General features: G+C 34.3%; 3 protein-coding genes and 1 pseudogene across 9 annotated transcripts; 2 read left to right on the top strand and 2 right to left on the bottom strand.

The window, feature by feature from the left end:
* The first annotated feature begins 801 nt into the window (after window positions 1-801).
* LOC8262009 (spermidine synthase 1) lies at window positions 802-4,632 on the top strand. The gene is made up of 9 exons (XM_002534275.4): window positions 802-1,358; window positions 2,033-2,109; window positions 2,210-2,332; window positions 2,919-3,023; window positions 3,262-3,334; window positions 3,454-3,525; window positions 3,622-3,817; window positions 4,072-4,195; window positions 4,293-4,632. Exons 1-9 carry the CDS (start codon window positions 1,154-1,156, stop codon window positions 4,356-4,358), a joined length of 1,041 nt encoding a protein of 346 aa, XP_002534321.1. The 5' UTR covers window positions 802-1,153; the 3' UTR covers window positions 4,359-4,632.
* Window positions 4,633-4,885: 253 nt separating this feature from the next.
* Window positions 4,886-6,019, bottom strand: LOC125370653 (annotated as a pseudogene).
* Window positions 6,020-6,172: 153 nt separating this feature from the next.
* Window positions 6,173-10,912, bottom strand: LOC8262005 (serine/arginine-rich splicing factor RSZ21). 7 transcript variants are annotated; one of them, XR_007216669.1, is made up of 8 exons: window positions 10,635-10,912; window positions 10,144-10,257; window positions 9,367-9,455; window positions 8,807-9,050; window positions 7,904-8,029; window positions 7,351-7,584; window positions 7,180-7,225; window positions 6,173-7,071 (listed from the first exon to the last, which is right to left on the bottom strand). XR_007216669.1 is itself a non-coding variant. In XM_002534278.4 (6 exons), exons 2-6 carry the CDS (start codon window positions 10,230-10,232, stop codon window positions 7,578-7,580), a joined length of 555 nt encoding a protein of 184 aa, XP_002534324.1. In that variant the 5' UTR covers window positions 10,233-10,257; window positions 10,635-10,912; the 3' UTR covers window positions 7,259-7,577. The 7 variants fall into 7 exon arrangements, 4 of the variants coding, with proteins under 4 accessions (XP_002534324.1, XP_015583932.1, XP_015583933.1 ...); XR_001536346.3 differs by having other exon boundaries at window positions 6,173-7,225; XR_007216670.1 differs by lacking the exon at window positions 7,180-7,225.
* A 246-nt stretch (window positions 10,913-11,158) lies between these two features.
* On the top strand, window positions 11,159-18,109 carry LOC8262007 (putative potassium transporter 12). Its single transcript, XM_015728445.2, has 9 exons — window positions 11,159-11,949; window positions 12,858-13,086; window positions 13,184-13,432; window positions 13,977-14,027; window positions 14,457-14,717; window positions 15,655-15,707; window positions 15,796-15,910; window positions 16,049-16,303; window positions 16,806-18,109. The coding sequence occupies exons 1-9, from the start codon at window positions 11,677-11,679 to the stop codon at window positions 17,855-17,857; spliced, it is 2,538 nt and encodes an 845-aa protein (XP_015583931.1). The 5' UTR covers window positions 11,159-11,676; the 3' UTR covers window positions 17,858-18,109.
* Window positions 18,110-23,978: the final 5,869 nt, after the last annotated feature.

Genomic DNA, 23,978 nt, shown 5'->3' with positions numbered 1-23,978 from the left:
AATAGACTGGTATACTAATTGTATATATATTTATTAAATATATAATAATGAGTTAAATTATTAAAATTTATGTGCGTTAATAAAAAAATTAGTATGAATAAAAGCATATAAATCTACTATATTTTTTTGGGAGTAAATGATTTTACTAGATTTCAAATGTAATATAATGTTTTTTTTTTGAGAAAAATACAATGTTATAATTATTTTTTAAACATATTATTTTTGTTGGACAACAAAAGCATTACTCAATAAAAAACCTAACTGTTAATTGCATATCATATTTTTAAGGAAGATAAAATTATTAAATCTTATAATTAATTTTACTTAATCACAGTTAATATTAATATCCTAATTGATCTCTTCTTAAGCCATTAGATTATACACGAGCAACTTTCTCATAATGACTTGTTTTTTATTTATTTTTATAAGTGTAAACAACTAATATTCAAATTAAATAGTAATTTTAATTATAAAAGAAGTATTATTAATTAATAAATATTTTTTAAAAAATTAAACTTTTAGAGAATATTTTTTTTAAAAAAATAGTTAATGTTTTTCTCCAAAGCGAATAAAAGCAGACTCCAAAAGATTACAGCAATACCAAACTATGTATAATTAAAAAATTTAAAATAAAAAAATTAAAAAAATTATAACTAATTAACAAGAAAAAGCATATAATAAACAAAAGAAAAAGAATAATATTTTAATGATGAAAAACTAATGATAAACCTCCCATCCCAAAGTTGCCAACCCTAATTGAGAGCCCTATCATTTTATATTTGTACTTTTTTCATCATTCATGTCATAGCCACTCTCTCTCTCTCTCTCTCTCTCTCTCTCTCTCTCTCTCCTCGCAATTTGCAAAAATCCCAAAAAAACAGAGCCAAAAAAAAAAAAGCAACAAAGTAGGCGTCTTTATTAAGCAGATTCTTTCTGCGTGATATTATTGTTCTCAATTTTCATTTTCATGTAATAAAATTAATTGTATATTTGCTGCTGCTTTTCTTCTTTATATAAAGCGACAGCCAAAGATTGTGTGGCTTCGCTTCAGTGTCTCTTGTTTCGGGTACTTATATTTCTTTTAGGTTTTGGGGGTCTTTGGCTTTTGGGTTTTCTCTAGAGACACGAATACTGATAATACAGAGATTTTGATATGGCTGAAGAAGAAACTGTTGCTGTTGTCTCTAATAATGATTTGCCTGTTAAAAGGCCAAGAGAAGATGAATTAGAAATTGAAAACGGTGTCTCTTCTGCTACTACTGCTGTGGCGATGGACACAGAGGGTAACACTAGCAATAGTGATTATATATCCTCTGTTATTCCTGGTTGGTTCTCTGAGATTAGCCCAATGTGGCCTGGTATGGTCCTTTCTTTAATTCCTTTCCTTTTTATGTTTTTCTTTTTATTTTAATTCTGGGTTTTTGCTTACATGGTTCTTTGCATGTTTTCCTTATCTGGGTGGTTTTCTTTTCAATGTATGATTCCTGGGTTTGTGATACTTTTAAAGTTTCCATTTTTCTTCAATGTTAGTAGCTATGGATTGGATGGTGTGCTGCATGAACGCGTGTTGGTTATTGTTCTTGTTGGAGCTATATGTGTTAAAAGTGTGTGAAGAAACCTTACGTTTTAGAATGTAACCAGACTCCGTGATTGGGTTGCCAATAAACCCATCTTGCTCTCTTTCTAATAATGCAAATTTTGTAATTGTATTTTGAGTATATTAATCGCTTGAGATTTATATTTCTTTCCACCGATGTTTGTGTAGCCTGCCTTTTTCCCCTTAATTTGCTAAAATTAATTATTTGATCAATGAGTATTTTGCAATTTGTAGGAGCTTACTCGGCTAAAATTATTCACTCTGTTCTGCCTCTTTAACGCATTTCCTTTTTATGCTTTTCTGTATGCAATGTCTTGGAAGTTGAAGCGTTGCTTTCTCTGTAGAATATATCTTTTCCTGCTCGATTTCCAATTTCCACTTTTTGTCTGTTGTACTGTATTTATTAAAAGCAATGTCCTAATCTGAAATCTGCAGGGGAGGCGCATTCCTTGAAAGTGGAGAAGATCTTGTTTCAAGGGAAGTCTGACTACCAGAATGTCATGGTCTTTCAGGTGATTGATGCTTTAGGAACATGTTAATTTAATATCCTTTACCCGCCCATATGATGCAATAAAATGCATATTATATCTTATTTTCTTGTACCTTTTGCAGTCATCAACATATGGGAAAGTTCTTGTTTTGGATGGGGTGATTCAGCTTACAGAGAGGGATGAATGTGCATATCAGGAAATGATAACCCACCTTCCACTTTGCTCAATACCAAATCCGCAGAAGGTATTTGTGCTATTGGAAGAATTGGTTGTCATGCAATGAGATAGACAAGTCTGTCTTACCTGATTCAATATTGTGTGTCCTTGTGAAACTAAAAGCTTCCATTGACATTGATAGGATGATTTCATCATGGTTGAGATTCTACATGATGCAGTATTTGTTTCATATGGTGCAATTCTTATGCATGCACAAACATAAGAGACCAGAAAATTATACTTCCATATTCATTGTTAAGGTTTCAAGTGAGATATTAAAGACACAGCGATTGATTTTATATGTTATAGTTGTCTTTGCTTTGCTGCTTTTCGGATATTAATTACTTTCTGGATCTAGTGCTTTTTTCATTTAATTGGACAATATTTGTGCCTTCAAGAATGTAGAAGGAAAGAAGGAAAAAGGAAAATTGTAGACATTGAGTATCCAAGTGCCAATCCTTTTCACTCAGGATTAAATCTCAGTTTTGTGAATATTTGGTTGAAGTGACATTCTTTGCCGAAGTATGATAGTGTTCATGATGCGCAACAGAAGATGTCTTGATTTTTCTTCTCCTCTGTCCTACTAATTATTCACTGTATCATTTCTCCTTCAGGTTTTGGTCATTGGTGGAGGAGATGGCGGGGTCCTGCGGGAAGTGGCTCGGCACTCTTCCATTGATCATATCGACATATGTGAAATAGACAAGATGGTTATTGATGTGAGTACGGCATTTAAAGATTTCTTTCTTGTTTTTGAGCATTTCCTTATTTTCTATGCTTAGATGTTATAGTCAGAAAGTTTGTTTTTCTAAAAGAATTGGATGTTCTTCTTGCACTGCCACTTTATTATGTTGCTTAATCTCGAACGGTCTTCAATTGTGCAGACTTATGGACCCAATAAATTTATTCTGAGCAGAGCCTCAATATTGATTTGTGTGCACTATTTTTGTTTTCCAGGTTTCTAAAGAATTTTTTCCTGATATAGCAGTTGGGTATGAGGACCCCCGTGTGACTCTCCATGTTGGTGATGGTATGAATGGCTACTTTCTTAGTTTATCCCTTTAATGTTACTTTCTTATTTTGTCATTTTTTTCCTTCCATTCCACATATAAACTTAATAATTGCTGGAATTTGCATCAAATTTTACAGGTGTTGCATTTTTGAAGAACTCTCCTGCTGGAACTTATGATGCAATTATAGTAGATTCGTCTGATCCGATAGGTAATGATATCCCCACAATCTGTTGGCTTTTATAACTCATATATTTAGCACAGGAATTATAGATTCATTATATAAGTTGTTGCATTGTTCGGTCAGGTCCTGCACAAGAGCTTTTTGAGAAACCCTTTTTTGAGTCAGTAGCAAGGGCTCTTCGTCCTGGTGGAGTTGTGTGTACTCAGGCAGAAAGCATATGGCTTCATATGCACATCATTGAGGATATCGTAGCAAACTGCCGTCAGATATTCAAAGGCTCTGTCAATTATGCTTGGACTACTGTTCCGACTTATCCAAGGTTCACATTTCTACTTATGCTTCCTCTCTTTTCTTCCTCTTGCCCTAACTCTTTTGTGTGCGTAATGGAGATCTCCCTCTCAAAATTGGATAGCTTTTATGTTTTCTACTGGTTTTTCACTGAGAGTTTCACGTGGGATTAGGCATATTGTATATCCGTTTTCCTTATTTTGATTCTCTACTTTGATTGCGGTAATGCCTTAGTGGATATGTGGTGTTCTATGTTACTGATGTTGGATACTTTTATTTTCTTAGTGGGGTAATTGGTTTCATGCTTTGCTCTACTGAGGGACCTTCTGTTGATTTCAAGCATCCAGTGAATCCTATAGATGCTAAGGATAGCAAATCAACAAGACCCTTGAAATTTTATAATTCAGAGGTACTTTATGTTCTGCAGCCATTGAATTTTCTTGAACTCAGACATGATTGTAATATTGTTCCTATGCCGTGATACTAACTTGTGCTTCAAATTCCAGATTCATTCTGCTGCTTTCTGTTTGCCATCTTTTGCAAAGAAGGTGATTGATGCGAAAGCAAAATGATGGAATTTTGAAAAAGAAAACTAAAGAAGCAGGATTCAAGCTATCTATAGTGTCGCCCTTCATCTTTCAACGAAATAGTCCATCTGCCAATGGCCGTGGAATAAGCCTTTGAGGCTTTTAGTAATTTTCAGAGTATGGTTTAAGTAGGGAGAGCTTGTACTTTGATTGTTGGAGTTGAGAGTTGTTTCTCCATTCCTTTATATTTAGTCCTGAGAGTATGCAATTTCTTATTGGCAATTCAGTTACATTAAAAAAAATGCTTTTTCTTTTTTTAGTTGGTTGTTCTCAGAAAGCATTTTAATTAGTTTCTACATGTGCGATCAGAAGTTTGGATGGGAAGAATGGGATATGGTACTTCTTTCCTCTCCTTTAGAAGAGAAACTCCCTCTTCTGTCGTTGTGACCTATACTGGTAAAGTAATCATCACCCTGAAGCCTATAATTTCAATATCAGGATAAGTTACATCCCTTTTCGGTATACTTAATTTAAGTTGCACTCAGAAAAGGAAAAAATGAAAAGGTCAATGCTAAAAGGAAAGAGGTTCCCAGTTTATCTGACTTCCAATATTCTAGTCTCTATTAGATATACAAACATAAACACAAGGGGAAGCAACACAACGTGTTTACCTAATTTATTAAACCTCTCTTCCTGCATCATAAACTTTCTTCTCCAGCTTCTGCCTCTTGCAATCATAGAAATACACCAAGCAGCCCACCCATTTTATCACATTGGCAATGCAAAATAAACCCAATTGAACTAGGAACCACCCTCTCCCCCCATCATAGCATTTTGTAGCGATGCATGGCAACCTCAGAAGTAGCCGCCAAGCAAAGAAAACAAGCATCAAGAGACACCCTTGTCGCTTGTTACCCCTGCCAAAAAATGCCGATAGAGCAAATGCTTCAGCTCCGTATATCTTTTCCTCCAAAATCGATACCAGAAAACTCATTCCACCAAGCGCTCCATTCCAAGTACTTGGTTAGCAGCATCACAAAAGCCACCCCAAAAATCCAAGCAAACAATCCGTTCCTCCAGAAGACATGGTAGTTCGTTAACAACCACACAAATCCAAGTATGGTGCAAGTTTCCAATCAGACAACACATAATGACGTAACGAAAGCAGGGCGCACTGTTTCATAGAGAATAGGTCTCTGCGCCATTTGTTTGAATGTCATCGATCTCCCTTCTGTATATATCCTCGATGCTAAATTAAGAGTCACAATCGCGGCGCTAAGCTCAAGGAGGTGAAGGGGGCCAAAAAAAAAGTAGAAATAGGTGAATCAATCTGTAGGAGAAGTTCTCGTGCAGTTGTTGGATCTTGTCATCTAGGCTTACATAGTCATGAGGTGTTGATAGAATTTTTATGGTTTCAGCAAGAGTTGTTTGGAGTAGGGTTTCATAGTAAGACTGACAAGAAGAAACAGAGGAAGTGAAGCCAATAATGAGAAGATTAAGAAGTTGATGTTCTTGCTGAAGTTTAGCAGTGCTTCTTTCAGAATATCAAAAATTCCCAACTTGTGCTTCTTTGTTACCAGGCAATTCTCCATCTCCATCTCTATCTACCTGCCCTTTCAATCGCAGGCTCTACGCACAATTGAAGGAAATTCAGAGTCTTCTCTTTTTGGCAGCAGGATCCTTCAATTTGATGGAAGTGGAATTTTCTTGGACTTTGATTTTTAGCTTATCTGCAATCCTTTGAAAAAACTGGCATCAATGGCCCCACATTCATGGGCCACGGAAAAGTCATGTGCGCTTTCTCTCCCCTTTTGACATTATAAGAATGAACTAGCGAGAACAAGAACAAGAACAAGAAGTTCAAGGGAATCATAAAGATCATTAAACTATCATGTTCTAAGGGAATCATAAAGAGCTTTGGGTATGTGAAGGAACTCTTAGCTTATTCCTCCTCCAAAAAATACAAAATAATAATTAAAAAAAAGGTACAAAGTGCTTGAAGTTTGATTTCGCATGGTTCGCATCCAGGGAGATCATTATCAGTTCCAAAACAAGTTGAGATGTAGTAGAATCAAGTACAAAAATCCAAGGAAGCACCAGAATAAAGAAGTTTCTGGAACAACAGTACCATCCCAGAAACTGAAACAACTGTGACCTGTGAGCGGGATTATCTTTAGATCCTTCCCCTGAAGATTCATATGGACTATAGATACATTTTATCTTGTACTGGAAAATCATGAAAATCAATTCTCAGGTTTCCATCAACACTTGAAGCAATTCACCTGTTACCTGTTTCTTGGAAAGTGAGGTGCCCAAAGCCCAAAGGGCATTTATACTACTGAACCCATATATGAGAAGTTGAGATCTAGACTAAATCATGTTGATGCATGGATGAGAAGTTGAGATCTAAACTAGATCATGACACTTTGCTGATGCAAACTGCATAAGAACAGGTTGTATGCTTTGCAGGTTCAGCAGTACTTGAAAAAGCAACATTAAGCAAGTCTATGGAGGACGAAGTGCGGATGAGCAGAGATGGGGACAACAACAAGAACAGCTTCACCTTCTTGGGGCAGCCATCAGAAATGTGAAGGTCGTAAGTGGGACAGAAGCTTTGTTGCAGAAGAATGCAGTACAGGGACAACAATAAGATCAGCTTCACCTTCTTGAAGCAGCTAGTGAAGTGTGAAGGTCGCAAGTGGGACAGAAGCTTTGTTGCAGAAGAATACAGTAAAAAATGTCGTGCACAACCAAGTTTCTGAACATTTGGTAATTTCAACATGTGATTCAAGTTGTATAACATGCAGGGGCGATGAGGAGAAGGTAACGTGCAGAGAAGCAATGGAGAAAAACCGTGTGCACTAACATGCAGTAAAGTGGCGAAACGATGCTGTTTTAGCCGAAAACCATACCTCAAAACAAAACACACAAATCCTTTAGAGTCATTTACCCCAAACAGATATTAATACTACCATAATAAGTCAAGATTAAGCATTATAAACAGAAATAAGGTTGTATTTTAAAGTATGAAAGAGACCTCCAAGATTCAGTAAGCAGCTGAGACAGCAAGCCGACAAAATGGTATCCCGAGTACCCTTTTTAATGGCCGAAACTGATGAAGCCATCCAGAATCCAGTTTCTAACAAACCTCACTGTCATGACATGAGCACAACTAATATCAACTGGTCCTACTAGAACAACAGTATAGCAGATAGAGCTTCCTTTGATGTCCTTCCATCTTGCTTCAGTTATGGCTTCCAGCACTCAATCTCTGCACATACAAAACAATCATCTAAGCAGAAAATTATAGTACTTCAAAATTTTAGAACTCAGCATTTCAGTACTCATGAGCAACATTTCTTGGACACAACAATTAAAGAACCACCAATACCAACATAAAAGGCAAGAATTACATGATTCCCACTTTTTATTGGGATTTTTATAGACACTAATTGAACTTCAAGTATCTCAACTTTACTTTTGAAGTATTAGGTACAAAACATCATTGACTCTAACAGCATTAAACGGTCAGCTGGTAAACATATAGTATAATTGTATCACCGCATAATTAATAAATTGAAGCACCATACCCATTAGCATAAGGAGAATCACGGCGGGCATGACGGTATGGAGGGGATCTGCTGTAGCTGCGACCACGGCGAGGTGAGACGCTGCGGCGTCTGGGAGATCTTCTACCACCACGAGGGCTGTAACTCCTAACAAAAGACAATTTTTAAAAAGCCAAAAATGCAGATAGATAAGCAATCTCATGACCAACAAGGTCTTTCCCAACTGGCAATCATTTGATATATATATATATATATATATAGCATGCTAAACAAATGAAAAGGACATAAAAACTTCAAATAGCAAGCCGTGTCACCCATATTCTTAACAAGAAAAACTCTGATTAAAAGGGCATTAAATATATAAAGATCAAGTTAGTAACAACAAGGCATAATATGTGCTGCATGTTTTAATCATGACTTAGATCTTCATTAGAGTAGATTACAATATATTCATCTTGCATTTAATCAGACTTAATCACCAAAAGTTGTTATAAACTAAGCAAATACTCTGAGAAAATAACTCAATCCTTTAAAATATAGAAGCATTTGCAATCATAGTGCTTGCAGTTATTTTCCCTCTTAATACAATAATAATCATATGAAGGAAGTTTCCTTTCCATGCATTTGTATTCAACTAATGATGTAGACATGATCAAGCTTCCAATTGAAGCCCATTAATTGAGATGCAAACATCAATTTCAATTTCTAACTTAAATGCAAAAGAAAACAGGAAGTGAGAAAATGATTCTAGATCTAGAGGAAGCAGGAGTTGATCCATAGGAAGAGAAGGGGAAGGGAAGAAGGCGAAAAACAATACAAAGTCACATTGTTGTTGTTACCCATAATCTGGACTTAGCTTCAAGGACAGATAGAGAAAGTATGTGGAATTACAAGAGAGAGAGGAAAAAATGGCATTCAAGATACCTGCGCCCATACCCATAACTTGGACTTCTACGGCGCTTTGGGCTGGGGCTTCGGCGACGACCACTTCCCAGACCTCGAGACCCAATGCGCAGGCGACACTCTCGAGCAAAATGACCAGGTTCGCCACATTCATAGCATTTCATATCCTCACCACCGCGTCCGCGTCCGCCACCGCCGCTGCCGCCGCCACGGCCTCCACCACCCTTGGAATTATGCGAGAGTTCCACACGCCACCCATTCTTCCCTGTAAAAAAAACTAGCATCTAAGCTTAATTCTTCAAAATGATTCCTCATCTAGGTTATGTAGTCCTCTGATGCAATGGTCAGCTTACCATGAAGTGTAAGCAGGAAAAAAGGCAATTAAAACTTCAAAAAGTTTCTAACATGTAGCAGAACAAAAACATATAAATTGAAGAGAGAGAAAGGGAAATAAACATTAATAATGATAAAAGAATAAAAACACAGAACAGAGGAAAATTTTTAAAACAGAAAACCTATAAAATGAAGCCACAAGATCGTCAATATAAACAACAAAGAACCTGAAAATTTTATATACTGACCATCCAAAGCACGAATCGCATCCACAGCATCTCTGCGATCATCAAACTCAACAAATGCGTATCCTGGCGGCCTTCGTGCAACCCACACACTGCATAATCTTATCACAATTAACAAGCCACTCACAGTTGAAACTAATATTTTTCCCAGAAACCCAAGAATATAGAAGCAGAACTCATCCCCAGTCCTCAGCCCTAAAGTTAGTGAGGAAAAATTTAGGAGGGTCCTAGACTTCAACCACAAAAATCACAGGAGTGTAACCCCCTTAGAGCAAAGCTTTGGCATAAAGGGACAGAAAATAAATGAAATTAAAATAGAAATCCAAAATTGACAATGAGAAAAAACAAAATGGAAATGCTGATTCCCCATCTAGTTCTGCAGCACTTAATTGCAAAACATACAAGCACAATGCCCCAGTTCAATAGAATTTGCTACCAGTTAAATCCTTAACATCTTAAAATTCTATCCCTCATCACACAAAAGTCAACTAATAGGGAAAACTTCATCTACTTCATCCAAATTTAGTAATCCAAGTAGCAAGTTGCAAAAGAATGAAATTTTAAAACTTCATCTATTTTGATTCCCTAGAATGGCCAACAGCATCAGATACTAAAAAGAATAATCCGAACAGTGCCTTCAGGTTAATACAAATAGATCATTAATAAAAAATATAAAAAAAGCAACACCAGGAGAGCAGCAACAACAACAACAAACAAACAAGCACAAGCATTCAGCAGCGGTATATTTGACAAGGAGAAAGGAAGAGAAAGCAAAATTACCTGCGAAGAACACCATACATTCTAAATTCATCTTCAAGATCCCTCTCAGAAACTCTGGGATCCAAATTTCCCACATAAACTCTAGCCATTATGTCACAACCAGAACACACCAACCTATCAACATAATTCACCAGAAAAAGAATAATAATGAGAGCTTTGCTTATGTTCTTCCAAAATAAGGTTATAACCTCAAAAATTTATAAAACACACAAAATCCACATAGCTAAAAGCCCAAAATAACTCGAGAAAAGAAGGGAAACAAGAAAAGAAGTGCTCTAATTAATTTCCTTCAAACAGGTTTCTTTTTACCATCAGGAGTTCACAGATGCACAAAACCCACATGGGAAAAAGAAAGGAGAAAGCAAACCATACAGAAAGGAATTGAGTTTGAAAAAGAAAAGAAAAAGGCATTTCGATTTACCGATTAGGGTTTGCATGAGAACATTGAAAAGAAATAATGGAGAAAAATAAGAATTGATGATTAACATTACCTTCGAGAAAGAATTCTGGCTCGAAAAGATTGTAAAGAAAGATTGAATTTAGCCCTGCAATTAATCGTAGAGCTCTTAAACCCTAGAAATTAGCCTGTTCCTTTGTGTCACGTATAGAATAGAGCTTTCTGTTATGGTTTTAAACTTTGTTGATAGGCTTATTTAAAAATTTATAGCCCACAGGAGAATTGGGCCTGAACCCTTTTATCTTTCCTGATCCTCAAAAAATACTCCATCATGATTCTTGATTCATGATTCATGAAGCACAAAAAGCTTCATATACAACAAGAAAACACACGGTCTCAAGGAAATTTGCAAGTTTCTACTTTGGTGCAGACTGCTACTAAACTTTCCTTTTGGGTCCCCACACCTCACGGGGGCTCTACAGAGCCTCAGCCTGGCCACTGCACTAACTGCCTAATGGGTCCCAAGGACTTTGTTTCCCTCTTGAAAAATTACAGGAAATATTCAACTCTCTCCGAGATAGAAACCTGAAATATAGGGGACTTAGGTCATAAATCTCGCAACAAAACTGTTCAAAGAAAAGAAAAGGTTACGGTCTTCATCGTCATCTTTACAGGGATCTTTTAGGTAATTAATCAAAACAAACAGGAATACAAAATCTGGAAGATGAAGCAAAGCTAGTATATAGAAAGAAGTCAGAGCCAAGCTGGCCAATAAGCCATACGTTATGTCCAAAGGCCAAGCAAGATAAAACCATAAAATATAATCTCTACTCCCGTCTGGAGTTAGATGGTTGATTTTGTCCTTTTCTCCTGGCCATGATAATGTTCTGCACGAGGCTCACTGTATCTTAACAATTATTTACTAGACTAGTAGATATTATTGCAGAAAACATTATCATCTAATATCTTCAGCCAATAAAAGCCACTCTACCATTAAAAAAGAGAAATTTGGTTCTACCCATCACATTATTTCTTGAGGGTCTTGAAGATAATGGTCGTGAATAGGAGCCACTAGTCAAAAAGATTGTCTTGGACACAAGAACTGAGGTAATTTGAAGTGGGGTTTTGAGGAAAAGATGGAAGGAGATCGGATTGAAGAGAGCAGTGTAAGATTGCTGGGTAGTAGTACTAGTAGTGGTGGTGGTGGAGGAGGAGGAGGTGAGTCTAGTAGATGGGTAGATGGGAGTGAAGTGGATTCCGAGTCACCTCCATGGTCTTTGCTTGATGAGAATGACAGTAGGGATGGGTATGGATCCATGAGGAGGAGGTTGGTGAAGAAGCCCAAAAGAACTGATTCCTTTGATGTTGAAGCCATGGAGATTGCTGGTGCTCATGGCCACCACTCAAAGGTACTACTTTAATCAGTTTATTTATTTTTTTGGTTAAAAGGTATTACCTTCATTAGTAATCACCACTAATCATCATTTGTTCGTTTCTTCCTTTTTTCTTTTCTTGAAGTTCCATGACCCATTTCTCATATGTCATATCCATTTCCTTGAATTTATTAAATTCATAGGGTTTGTTATGCTACTGTCATATTTTTATCAAACTGTGAACCTTGGACTATGAAATTGGAGCAAAAACTTTAGGAAAAGGACAAACTTTTTTTTGCAAATTTTCTGACACTGTAAAGGCAGGGAATGAATAAAATAGTCATCAGCATAGAGAAGGGCCAAGAGTACTAGAAGTCAGGTCGAGCATCTCTCATCTGTTTGTATATTACTGAAATGCTTCGTGTAAAAATATTTAGCAGTTGTTGTGGAACAGGAGCCTCCGGTGCTGCCTGATTTAGTCTACTTATGACTAGGTGTTACAATCTATCAAGTTCTGGCATGGTTTAGTTCTTTGTTAATTGTTTTAGTGAGAATGTAGGATATGGTGGGAACAGAGGAAGATTGGAATTTTCGTAGTTGAAGCTTGTATACAAGATACAAGCTAAAAGGAGCAAAATTAAACCTCAATATTAGATAACTTCTGATGGGGCCAAAAACATAAAGTTCAATATTTTATTGCCTTACAGTATGATATACTTTTGTGCAATATTTTGGGAGATTCATGTCTTGCTTTAGCATTAAACCAATGATACATGGCTGGAAAGATCAGTTGAAGTGCAAAGAGCATTAGTCCTAACTCTAACTAAACAATATTCATAGAAGGGTATTCTACCATGAGCTGATGATGATAGAATAACAAAATTTCTAGCGTCAATACTTTGGTATCAACTAAATCACTAAATGGTATTACCTTAATTCATCAGGATCTCTCTACTTGGAGCATTCTTGCAATGGCATTTCAAACACTGGGCGTGGTGTATGGTGATCTAGGCACAAGCCCTTTGTACGTCTTTGCTGACGTGTTCAGTAAGGTGACCATTGAGTCTGAAATTGATATCTTGGGGGCTCTATCGCTAGTTATGTACACAATTGCTCTCATTCCTTTAGCAAAATATGTTTTTGTAGTGCTTAAAGCAAATGATAATGGGGAAGGTAAGAGTTCTCTTGTTAGAGTTATTAATTTTTATAATTTATTGCTGGTAATTTAGCAGATAACAGCTTGGTTAACACATGGTAATTCTGACTGCAGGAGGAACATTTGCTTTGTACTCGCTGATATGCAGATATGCAAAGGTTAGCATGCTGCCAAATCGTCAACAGGCTGATGAAAAAATCTCAAGTTTTAGGCTCAAGTTGCCTACTCCAGAGTTAGAAAGGGCTTTAAATATTAAAGATGCTTTAGAGAGGAGGTCAACCTTGAAAACTATGCTCTTGCTGTTGGTTCTGATGGGAACTTCTATGGTTATAGGAGATGGTATTCTAACCCCAGCAATATCAGGTAAGTAATGAATAATAGGCCACTGATGATGATGACTGATAGTAGGATTGGACCAAAAATATTTTGTTTGCCACTGGCATAATTATTTGGTCCTACAACTGGCTGAGTTAGACCAGCTATTCACCATTTAGTACTCTGGATTATTCAAGAATGTAGGTATTGCCCTAAAATAGCTACAGGCTGATGTCTGCAACTTCATGCATTGATTTCAGTGATAATGTCAAAAGGTTGAAACTAGTTGTTCCTTGAAAGCTTAAAATAATGGTTAAGATGCATACTTTTGAGCGTGATACTTGTTGCTTCCACTTAGGGAGTTTTCGCAACTTTAATTTTCTGCATTTCATTACTGTGAGCGATAATGGATTCCCAGACTTGTTTATTTGCACTCTATCTGCAGTTATGTCTTTCACAATGGAATGTGAAATTTCTAACTGTCTAGATTCACAAAAAACTGCAGCAGTGTTCTGATATAGTTATCAAATAGCATCAATACTAAGTGTCTGAGGTTAAGCTAATTTAACAGTATGACATTTATATCTTGCAGTGATGTCTGCTATGAGTGGTCTGCAGAGTCAAGTACGGGGATTTGGCACAAGTAGGTATCTTTCTTTTTATTTACTCCCTTCATATTCATATGCTAAAGAAATATTATAGAGATGAAATAAAGAATTCTTGGAAAGTTCTGGTAGTTGGACTGCTATTAAGGGATGTGTGGGATTGTTGACAGCATATTTTCTTGGGTTAGCATAGTCTGAAGGATAGCAGTTCATAAATAAACCTGATGCCATCAGCATATTTCCGAAAATTATTTAATTGTCAATGCACTAGATTCCTGAATATGCTGATTAATTACCTGACACATTTGCCCCATTCTGCATAATATTCTGTATTTTGACAGAAAAGAGATCCAGTCTACTCTATTTTGGGGCCGTTAACTAATAGCTACTTATTATAATACAGAAATTAACAGGTCCAGTATGATTCTTGCACTAAAAAGCCTAATAATCTGATTATTTGTTTGCAGCTGCACTGGTTGTTGTCTCGATCATAGTCTTGGTCATTTTGTTCAGCATACAGAGGTTTGGTACTGGGAAAGTGAGTTTTATGTTTGCTCCGATACTTGCTTTGTGGTTCTTCTCTTTGGCTTCTATTGGAATTTACAATCTAGTGACGTATGATATTAGCGTCCTGAGGGCATTCAATCCAGCCTATATCTATCTCTTCTTCAAGAAGAACAGTGTTAAAGCATGGTCAGCTCTTGGTGGTTGTGTTCTGTGCATTACAGGTATGACTTAAACCATGAGCACCACTGGTGGATTTGCTTCATCCACTTAGATATTCTCATCATCCCTTTGCCTAATAAGGTGTCTTCTCGCATTTTTGTTTCTAAGCTGTCCCACTCAGTACACACATCATGTTGTGGGGAGTCCCCATTATGTATTTAGTAATTAATCTTGAATATTCACTGTGATATTGGGTATTAGGATGGTGGTATGTATTTTTCTGGTAAGTTAAACACTTTAATGAACCTAAATCTGCAAATTCCTTTTTATGATTGGTATACCAACTATTTTGCTGATTACATTGGACAAAAATATCTCAGAAGGCCTCTCCCCAACCAAAAAGGTCCTCCTGTCCCTATTGATCGGGAAACTGTATGGCCTTTTTTTCCTAGGTGCTCCTTTTATATGGGCTTCTAGTCTAATGTTTCTATTCAGTGATCGTGGTCATTGGCAAAAACTTATTGAATCAATCGGGCTTGCAATTCAGTGAGAGACACATTGACTTAAAAATATATAAGCCTCCTTTTAATTAGGAATCCTGGACAATCAATTTCGGATTGATTTTCCTTTAAACTGTCAATAAGTTTGCTCCAGCTTTGGACTATCTTATGCCTTGTCCTGCTTTCCTGCTGAGATAATTCACTATTAGACCAAAAGTAATTCAGCTCATTCACAACTAGATGATGAATGGAGTGCTTTTCTGTCTCTTTAGCACATTGTTTGTCATTCGTATGGGTGTGTTGTGGAGAACTTTAGTGGTTTATGACATGCACTATAACATTAATACTTGGCTACTTTAAATTGGGTATTCAACACGGTAAAAGCAAAGACACGCTCAGATTATTTTATTCAATATTATATATCCATCTGTAAAGTTGCCTAGAGAATTGTAGACAAGATGCCAGTTTAATGATGGAATGTACGTATCTGTCACTGCAGGAGCTGAAGCTATGTTTGCTGATCTAGGGCATTTCAATGTAAAAGCCATACAGGTTTGTATAGTTCATACCTTCATTTTGTTTCTTTATTGAAGAATCTGCCTCATGGATTTTCCTAATTTATTCTTCACTGCTTCCACAGATTGCCTTCTCTTTTGTAGTATTTCCCTGTCTTCTTCTAGCATACATGGGCCAGGCTTCATATTTAATGAAATACCCTCAATCTTCAGGCACAATATTCTATTCTTCTGTGCCAGGTGATTTCTTCCGTCAGAGTATTTGCTGATTAAATTTCATTTTGTCTCTGAAATGTCTCAAATGTAAGTCTATAAATTGTTTTTATATTAAGAGCCTCATTTTTGACACTTCCAATTCTTGTTTCTTATGAAAAACAGAGAGTCTGTTCTGGCCAGTTTTTGCCGTAGCTACCATTGCTGCCATGATTGCAAGCCAAGCAATGATTTCTGCCACATTTTCATGTGTTAAGCAATCTATGGCTCTTGGATGCTTCCCAAGGCTTAAGATAGTTCACACATCAAAGAAGCAGATGGGTCAAATCTACATCCCTGTAATCAATTATTTTTTAATGATTATGTGCATAGTTGTGGTTTCAATCTTCCGGAGCACCACAGATATTGCCAATGCATATGGTTAAGTATATTCTTCCTTTCTATCCCAGAAAGCATTTCTTCGTGTAATCAGAATTATAATAAAATTGTAGAGTTGTAAACCATGATGTTTTTTTAGCTGATTCCTTATCCTTGTTTTATCACATATAACATTGTGCCAGTAATTCTTCAAGCATTAATACAATGGTATGTTTGTGTTTTACATGGTAAATGCCTGATTCCTGCACCCAGCTAACCGTTTCTCAATTAATTTCTCCCCTTCCCCCAGGCCCCAACTCTCTTTTGTTTCTCTTTGAAGGACAGACCTGTTGGTATCATCTGCATTACTGTTTGAGGTTGATATGGTGCTGATGCCAATTGAATTTTAATTGCAAAATTGTCTTTATGCTATATGCCATGCTAAGTGGTTTTTAAACTCTTGCCAATGACATGATGCTTTTTCATATGGGAGGAGCTGAGCTAATCTTTGTTATAATCCTATAACATGAAAGTGTTCCTTATGTGATTCATGTTAATCTTGCAGGCATAGCTGAGGTTGGGGTGATGATTGTAAGCACTACCTTAGTAACTCTAGTGATGCTTCTAATCTGGCAGACCAACATTTTTCTGGCTTTATGTTTCCCACTCATTTTTGGCTCAGTAGAACTCATCTACTTGTCTGCTGTTCTATCAAAACTATTAGAGGGTGGATGGCTTCCGCTTGTATTTGCTAGTTGTTTCCTTTGTGTTATGTACATTTGGAATTATGGGAGCGTATTAAAATACCAGAGTGAGGTAAGGGAGAAGATTTCGATGGACTTCATGCTTGAACTTGGCTCCACCCTGGGGACTGTTAGAGTTCCTGGAATTGGATTGCTATACAACGAGCTTGTTCAAGGTATTCCCTCAATCTTTGGGCAGTTCCTACTCAGCCTTCCAGCAATTCACTCTACCATAGTATTTGTTTGCATTAAGTATGTCCCTGTCCCAGTCGTTCCTCAAGAGGAAAGGTTTCTTTTTCGAAGAATTTGCCCAAAAGACTACCATATATTCCGTTGTGTTGCCCGGTATGGTTACAAAGATGTCAGGAAGGAAGATCACCATGCATTTGAGGAACTTTTGGTGGAAAGCCTCGAGAAGTTTTTGCGAAGGGAGGCTCAAGATCTCGCCTTGGAAAGCAACTTGAATGAGTTAGAGTTGGACAGTGTTTCGGTGATATCAAGGGATTCTGGAGTCCCAGCTGGTGATGGGAATGAGGAGCTAAACATTCCTTTGATGCACGATCAGAGATTAGTAGAACAAGGAACTTCTACTTCAGAAGAAGCTTCCTCAGTATTGCCTTCTAGTGTCATGTCAGCAGATGAAGATCCAAGTCTAGAGTATGAACTTGCAGCTCTTAGAGAAGCAAAGGAGTCGGGATTTACTTATTTACTAGCGCATGGGGATGTGAGAGCAAGGAAAAATTCCCTTTTTCTCAAGAAACTGGTAATTAATTACTTCTATGCATTCTTGAGGAGGAATTGTAGAGGCGGTTCTGCTACTATGCGAGTACCTCACATGAATATCTTACAGGTTGGCATGACATATATGGTTTAATTCATTTATCTGTCTGAATCTGTGTATTGTTGATGGCCGCCTATTCTGGGCTCAAAGAAATTCGGAAATAAACAGATAGGAAACAAATCAGAAATCATTCAACTTTTTCATCTTTGCTGCCTTTTGTAGCATTTCAGTGGAATCCTTAGATGGATTTCTACTTGAAATATGATCTTTCTTTTCTTCTTTTTAACAGTTATGGAGGGCAGTGAAATTTAATAGAATGAAAAATGTAATTGAATTTGTGATCAAGCATATTGTTACATCACATTTCATAAAGCTCCGTAATGGCATACCAAACATTTCAGGATCTCATGAAACTCAGTTCGTTCAGTCATTTCTTGACTGGATAAACAGCTACATGAAACAAATGCAGCTTTCTGCAAATCTGGCAACATTAGACCATTTCTGGGTCTGGTTAAACTCTGTGAGGTGTGTAGTACTGGTCTCTGCATTGATATGGTGATGAAAAAGACAGCAGGCACCTCTTTTCACTCACTTTGTTCTGTACATTTCTGGAATTCATATCAAAACTTTTGTGGTAGAGAAAAAATGGTTAAAGGCAGGCATTGGGTCACTCCTTTCTTGTCTGATCATGGAAAGCAAAGGCTCAAAAGGAAGTGCAGTGCCCATTTCGCTTTCTTATCCCTCAAAACACTCGTTCCATGAGTTATCAGCATCATTGGGTTTCATTTGCCTTTGGTTACATTAATGTGTAAATAAAAGATATTTAAACAATGCTTCTCCATAATTGACATCTCAATAGATTAAGAAAAAAATAAATCATGTTTGAACTGTGATATTACAGGCTGGAAGATCAGATGGAGTCCACTTGTGCATTCACTAAATAAGCCTGTTCTTTTTGTTATATACGAAGGCTACCGTGGGTCATGGAAAAGCTTCGCAAAACGAGTTGGGCAAAGTATAAAATTTTATTAGCTGGTTTAACTTTTTGACACTTGTGATGTGATGTGTTTGAGTTTAAATTTATTACGGGCCTTAATAATTTTGATTATTAAATTTCAAATAGAATCTAATTCCTGTAAAATCAGTCTTTTTGAATAGATAGAAATTATGGAAAGCCTATCGGAATTGACCAAATTAAAGAGTTAAATTTCAAATAAAGCTGAAACACTGCAAAATCAATCGTTTTAAATAAATGGCGAACAATAAAATTCTCTTATCTTATCATATCATACAAAGTTCGTCGGAGTTAACTAAAATTAAAAAGAAAAATCAAATTGTAAAACTATTTTTTCTTTTATTGATTTTTTTTAAACTCAATAAAAATTAATTTAATTTGGCTGGTCTTGAAAGAAAACTAAATTGATAAAAATTCAAATAACGATGGTATTACAAACAATTAACACTAAACAAACATCGACAGCTATTAAATTAATAGTGATAACATATTTGAATATAAATTATTAACAGTTTAATTTATCATATCATTTTAAAAAGAAAAATTACATAGTCGTTTATGTGAAAAGGTTTTAATCCTCCAATCTAGTTTTTGAAATTCCAATGTCAAAGAATTGTTTAGGAGATAATAGTTCCCTAAACGTTTCACTAACTTGGAGATAAACACAAAATTAGGCTTACATTAATTAGTATCCCCAAAAGCCTTATATTTTTAGGTTAAGCAACTAAAGTATTCCTTATAAGTTCTAAGCCTCATAATTTTTTGTTTTTCCAGAAGTACATTATGATTTACAGAACTTACGGGAAAAAATAGAGAGAGTTACAACAAAAATCTGGCTTTTTCTTTTCATTTTCAGGATTATGGTTTTGTTTTCTTTTTAGTTTAGTGCCTTCTTTATTCATATTACTAAAATTCTATGATCTTAATAAAAAAAATTAACAATAAAATTATTTACTAAGCAATTATAATACACTCACGTTTGATAAAATTAATTTGTATGTTTTGATTTTATAAGAAAGATAAAGTAGCTTTTAAAATAAATATAAAAGAATTTTTAGAGTAGTCTATTGGTCAGTTTAATAGTAAATTATTTTAAAAGTGACTTTACTGTTGAAGATTAATGTTTATTATATCATAATATAAAAAGAATAAAATACTAATTAAAAGAGTACTGAAGTGAAACAAAATCTAAATTACATACTTCAACATGATAATAATCACAATACCAAGGGCATAATTAGAACATTTTATTTTATACTTTTTAAATATATATATATATTCTTCCAGATTGGATGGTTATAATGCACGCCCAGTGAAGATCGCCAATTTCTTAAAGAATTAGCACTATATTCTAAAAAGTTTCAAATTCTCAAAAGATTATACCCTTTCTTTATATTTGTTAAGATGTTCAGTTTCTTATAGAAAAGATATTAAGATGTTAATTTTGCCATGAGCTTAGCTATGCAATGGGGAAATAACTTTCTTTCTCATGTGATGATTGTTATGGTAAAATTATTAGTAAAACTCATAAAATACATAAATCAATAGTTATTATATTATGATCGGTAGTTGCTACAAATTATTCAAAGGGTTAGTCTTGTTGACATGTAAATATATCTTTCTTTTATGTCATCAATAAGAGTTTAAGTTTATTGGACTACATATGTTCATGGTAATACAAGAATTTAGGAGTTCAGCTTTCAATTCCATCATTTTCAGTAGTTCTTACCTTTTGGAGATATTTGAAAAGTAAAAATGAAGAAAAAGAGTTCAAAATTATGTCTCTAGTAGAAAACTATTCAAATTTACATAATCATTAAATTTAATGGAATAACAAGCACACAGCACATAAAATTGAAAAACAAAGATGAAGACAAATGGGCACTTAGGGAAAAAAAAAAAAAAGAATAGCCACCCTAAGAAAACCAAGAAAATTGGCATTAAAATTTTGTGAAAGAAATAGAAGAAGAATTAGAAGTTAAGGAGAAAATGGGGGTCCATGAAAGGAAATAAGCATGAACATGGATATAGTCATCATCCATAAATGTATTACAGTTGTTATTGGGTCAACCAGATTGACAAATTATTGAAGGAGACTTTTCTTTTTCTTGTTCTAAAGTTCTTAACTCTCCATCACTTTAATTTAGGGCTCTCTCTCAAGTGAGAAAAAAAATGTATGATATCAACTAATCAGAAATATATATATTTTTTTTGGATATTTATACAAGTATAGACTGGATAAATCTCTAAATAAAATAAAATGAATAATTTCTTTACTTGAGATACAGTACAATGATTTAATTTATCAAAGTACTCGACACAAAAGGAAGCCACATAAATATATAAAAATATATGTATATTTATATCAACTACATTTCTTAATTTATTGAAATATTAAACACTCTTGTGCAAGAGAAAATGGATCATTAGAAACACAGCAAAGCCTTTATTCGCAAATACATAAACTAGAAAGAAAAGAAAAAAAAAAATTCTTTTATAATTTATAACATTACCGAGCATTACTTTTACGAGTAATAAGTATTATTTTAAAAAATTTAAAATAATAACGAATAAATTAACCTATAAATATTTAACATTTATAAATTTAATCTAACGATAAATTCATATCTCAGCTCGAAAAAAACTCTCGGGTTGGAGCCTTTTTTTTCCTAATCTATCATCAATCATCAACACAACACGTGAGTCATGTTGTAGGAAGAATTAAGGTTTGGAAGAAAGTAAAATGTATCATGCCTGTGTGGAGTGAGGTTGGCAAAGCATACCATACTTGCACGTTGTGTTCTATCTACCTAAATATATGTGTGTGCCTCCACTTAAAGGCCTTTTTTTAAAGACAAAAAACAATGTGGGTGGCTTAGCATTCTTTTTAGCTACAAGTTAATCACTACAAACAAACTTAAGCTATTCTTATTACTAAAAGATTTAGATGATTAATATATAAATCATTCATATAAGTGGTGTAAATGCAATGAGCATTAATTAATTCATGTATATATATATATATATATATATATATTATAAAATTCTCAGTATTTTTGAAGATTTCAAAATTCTATTTCTTGTTGATTAAAATTCGGGTGAAGGAAATTAATCTATTTAAGTTTGCCTCTAAAGTTTTAATATACTAAAACAAATATTAATTATGTGAGAAACTATGCTATAAATTAAAAAAAAAATTAAATTTTAAAATACCTGTTTTTATTGTATATTTCTAGTCTTGCTAACCCATGAACTAATAGCAGGTGCATCAATTGACACCAATCTCATTCATAACTCTTATTGTTTTAGAAATTAAATATTTTTTTTAGTAGTATTAACTAAGATTAGGATATTCGAAACATCAAAATTGAGAAAGAAAAATACATTTATTGCAATATGATTCTAGATATAAAACAACATAAATGAATATTAATAATTGATAAACGTGTGATATGTCTAAGGAGATCTAATAAATAAATAAATAAATAAAACTTCTAAAGTAGGGGACCACGAATTTACAATAATAAAGCTTGGGTTGGGTGCCTATTAATTGTTGCTTGTTTGTTGGGTTTGATATATACTACTCTCAGATGCTTCTTCACCTAGACAAACAGCCAAACACTCTCTCTCTCTCTCTCTATATATATATATATATATTTATTTATTTATTTATTTTAATTGTATATGGCTTTTGGTAAAGCCGTTAGTAATTAATTTAATTAATTAGTATATATATAAAACCTTAAAAGTTGAAATTTACCTAATCTCTTATATTAAAACCAAAGTGGGTGGCTTATCTTGTAGTGATGTATAAATTAATCATAAACAAGTTCATTAGAATTCTGCAAAGCATGCAAATGAAGTCACCCATCTCTTTATGCATATATTCGTTCTTTACTCTTGGGTTAGTGCTCCAGTCGGCCATGCCAATTTTAGTCTTTTTACAGGTCTGGATTCTGGGTATCCACTGCTCAGAATTAGCTTAATTAATTACAGAATATAGAGATGGAAGCTTGAATATTCAAAAAAGAAGCAACATTTTAAACCAGAAAAATGAAGAACTTTTTATTATTCTAAGTTCCATATTTATATGTCAGAATATAATGAATGCATCGACTTGTTTGAATCCGTTTGAAAAGTGAGGAAAACCGACAATAATTGTTATTATTAGGTCTGGAAAATATGAGTACTACGTTCGACCTAATTAACTTATTTTTGTATGCATTTTCCACGTTAAATAGCTTAAGCCAAGAGTTTAATTCATGGATTTTGATGCTTTTGCTTGTCTTGTTTTTTTGGAATCAGTTCTTCAATTAAATAAATAAATAAATAACTACATAATAATAGTTTTAATTAATTAAATTGATTCACTTTTAATTATTTTTTTACTGACCAAATAGGAATTTTAATCTTCTTATAAAAATTCCAAAGAAACAACAAAAGAAGTGTGTTGTGTACTAATTTTCAAGTTTTGATATATGATTTTGATTATGTGAAAGTGAAAGTGAGGCGGAATTATTAGATTTGACAATATAGAACGTATACTATAATTAAGTAAACTAATGAAGCCGTTTTATTATCTATTTTTGAATCTTTAATTAGTCACTATCTAAATCTTTATTATTTAATTATTTTAACTTTTAATTGAATATTTTTAATTTTTATTTTAACTGAACAAATATCTTAACTTTATCAAATAATAGTATTATGATACATTCATATATTACATGTGAACATGTTAAATGATGCCACATATTAAAAAGTGTTTAGATATTATAAAAAATATATTTTAAGATTTTTATTAAATTAAATTAAAAATTAAAATATTAAATTGAATGAAATGACCAATGTTGATATTTTCAAATATGGATTTGATTTTTTTTTATTATATAGACATGGACAATGAAAGTTCGCTTATACATAAATGTTAAGATTTATGGAATTTGCTACAAATTCACTTAATGTACATATTAGAAAAAGACCTTTGATTTTTTCAAAAACAACCAATAAAGACCTATATTTCAGGGATGTGGAAAATAACCAAGAATTGAGTGAATGATTAGCTGAATAATTGAAGTATATGTTCTGAGAAAGGTCAAAGATATACATGATCTTAAGAAGATGAGGAATTGGAATTGATGCTCAGATCTTATCTATGTTACTATTACTTGTTTATATCAATAATTCATTGAAAATGAC

This window comes from Ricinus communis, chromosome 7 (genome assembly GCF_019578655.1).
Source record: "Ricinus communis isolate WT05 ecotype wild-type chromosome 7, ASM1957865v1, whole genome shotgun sequence".
In the NCBI taxonomy this organism is placed as follows: domain Eukaryota; kingdom Viridiplantae; phylum Streptophyta; class Magnoliopsida; order Malpighiales; family Euphorbiaceae; genus Ricinus; species Ricinus communis.
Note: the sequence above shows the minus strand (reverse complement) of the source record. Positions and strands in the feature narration are given on the sequence as shown.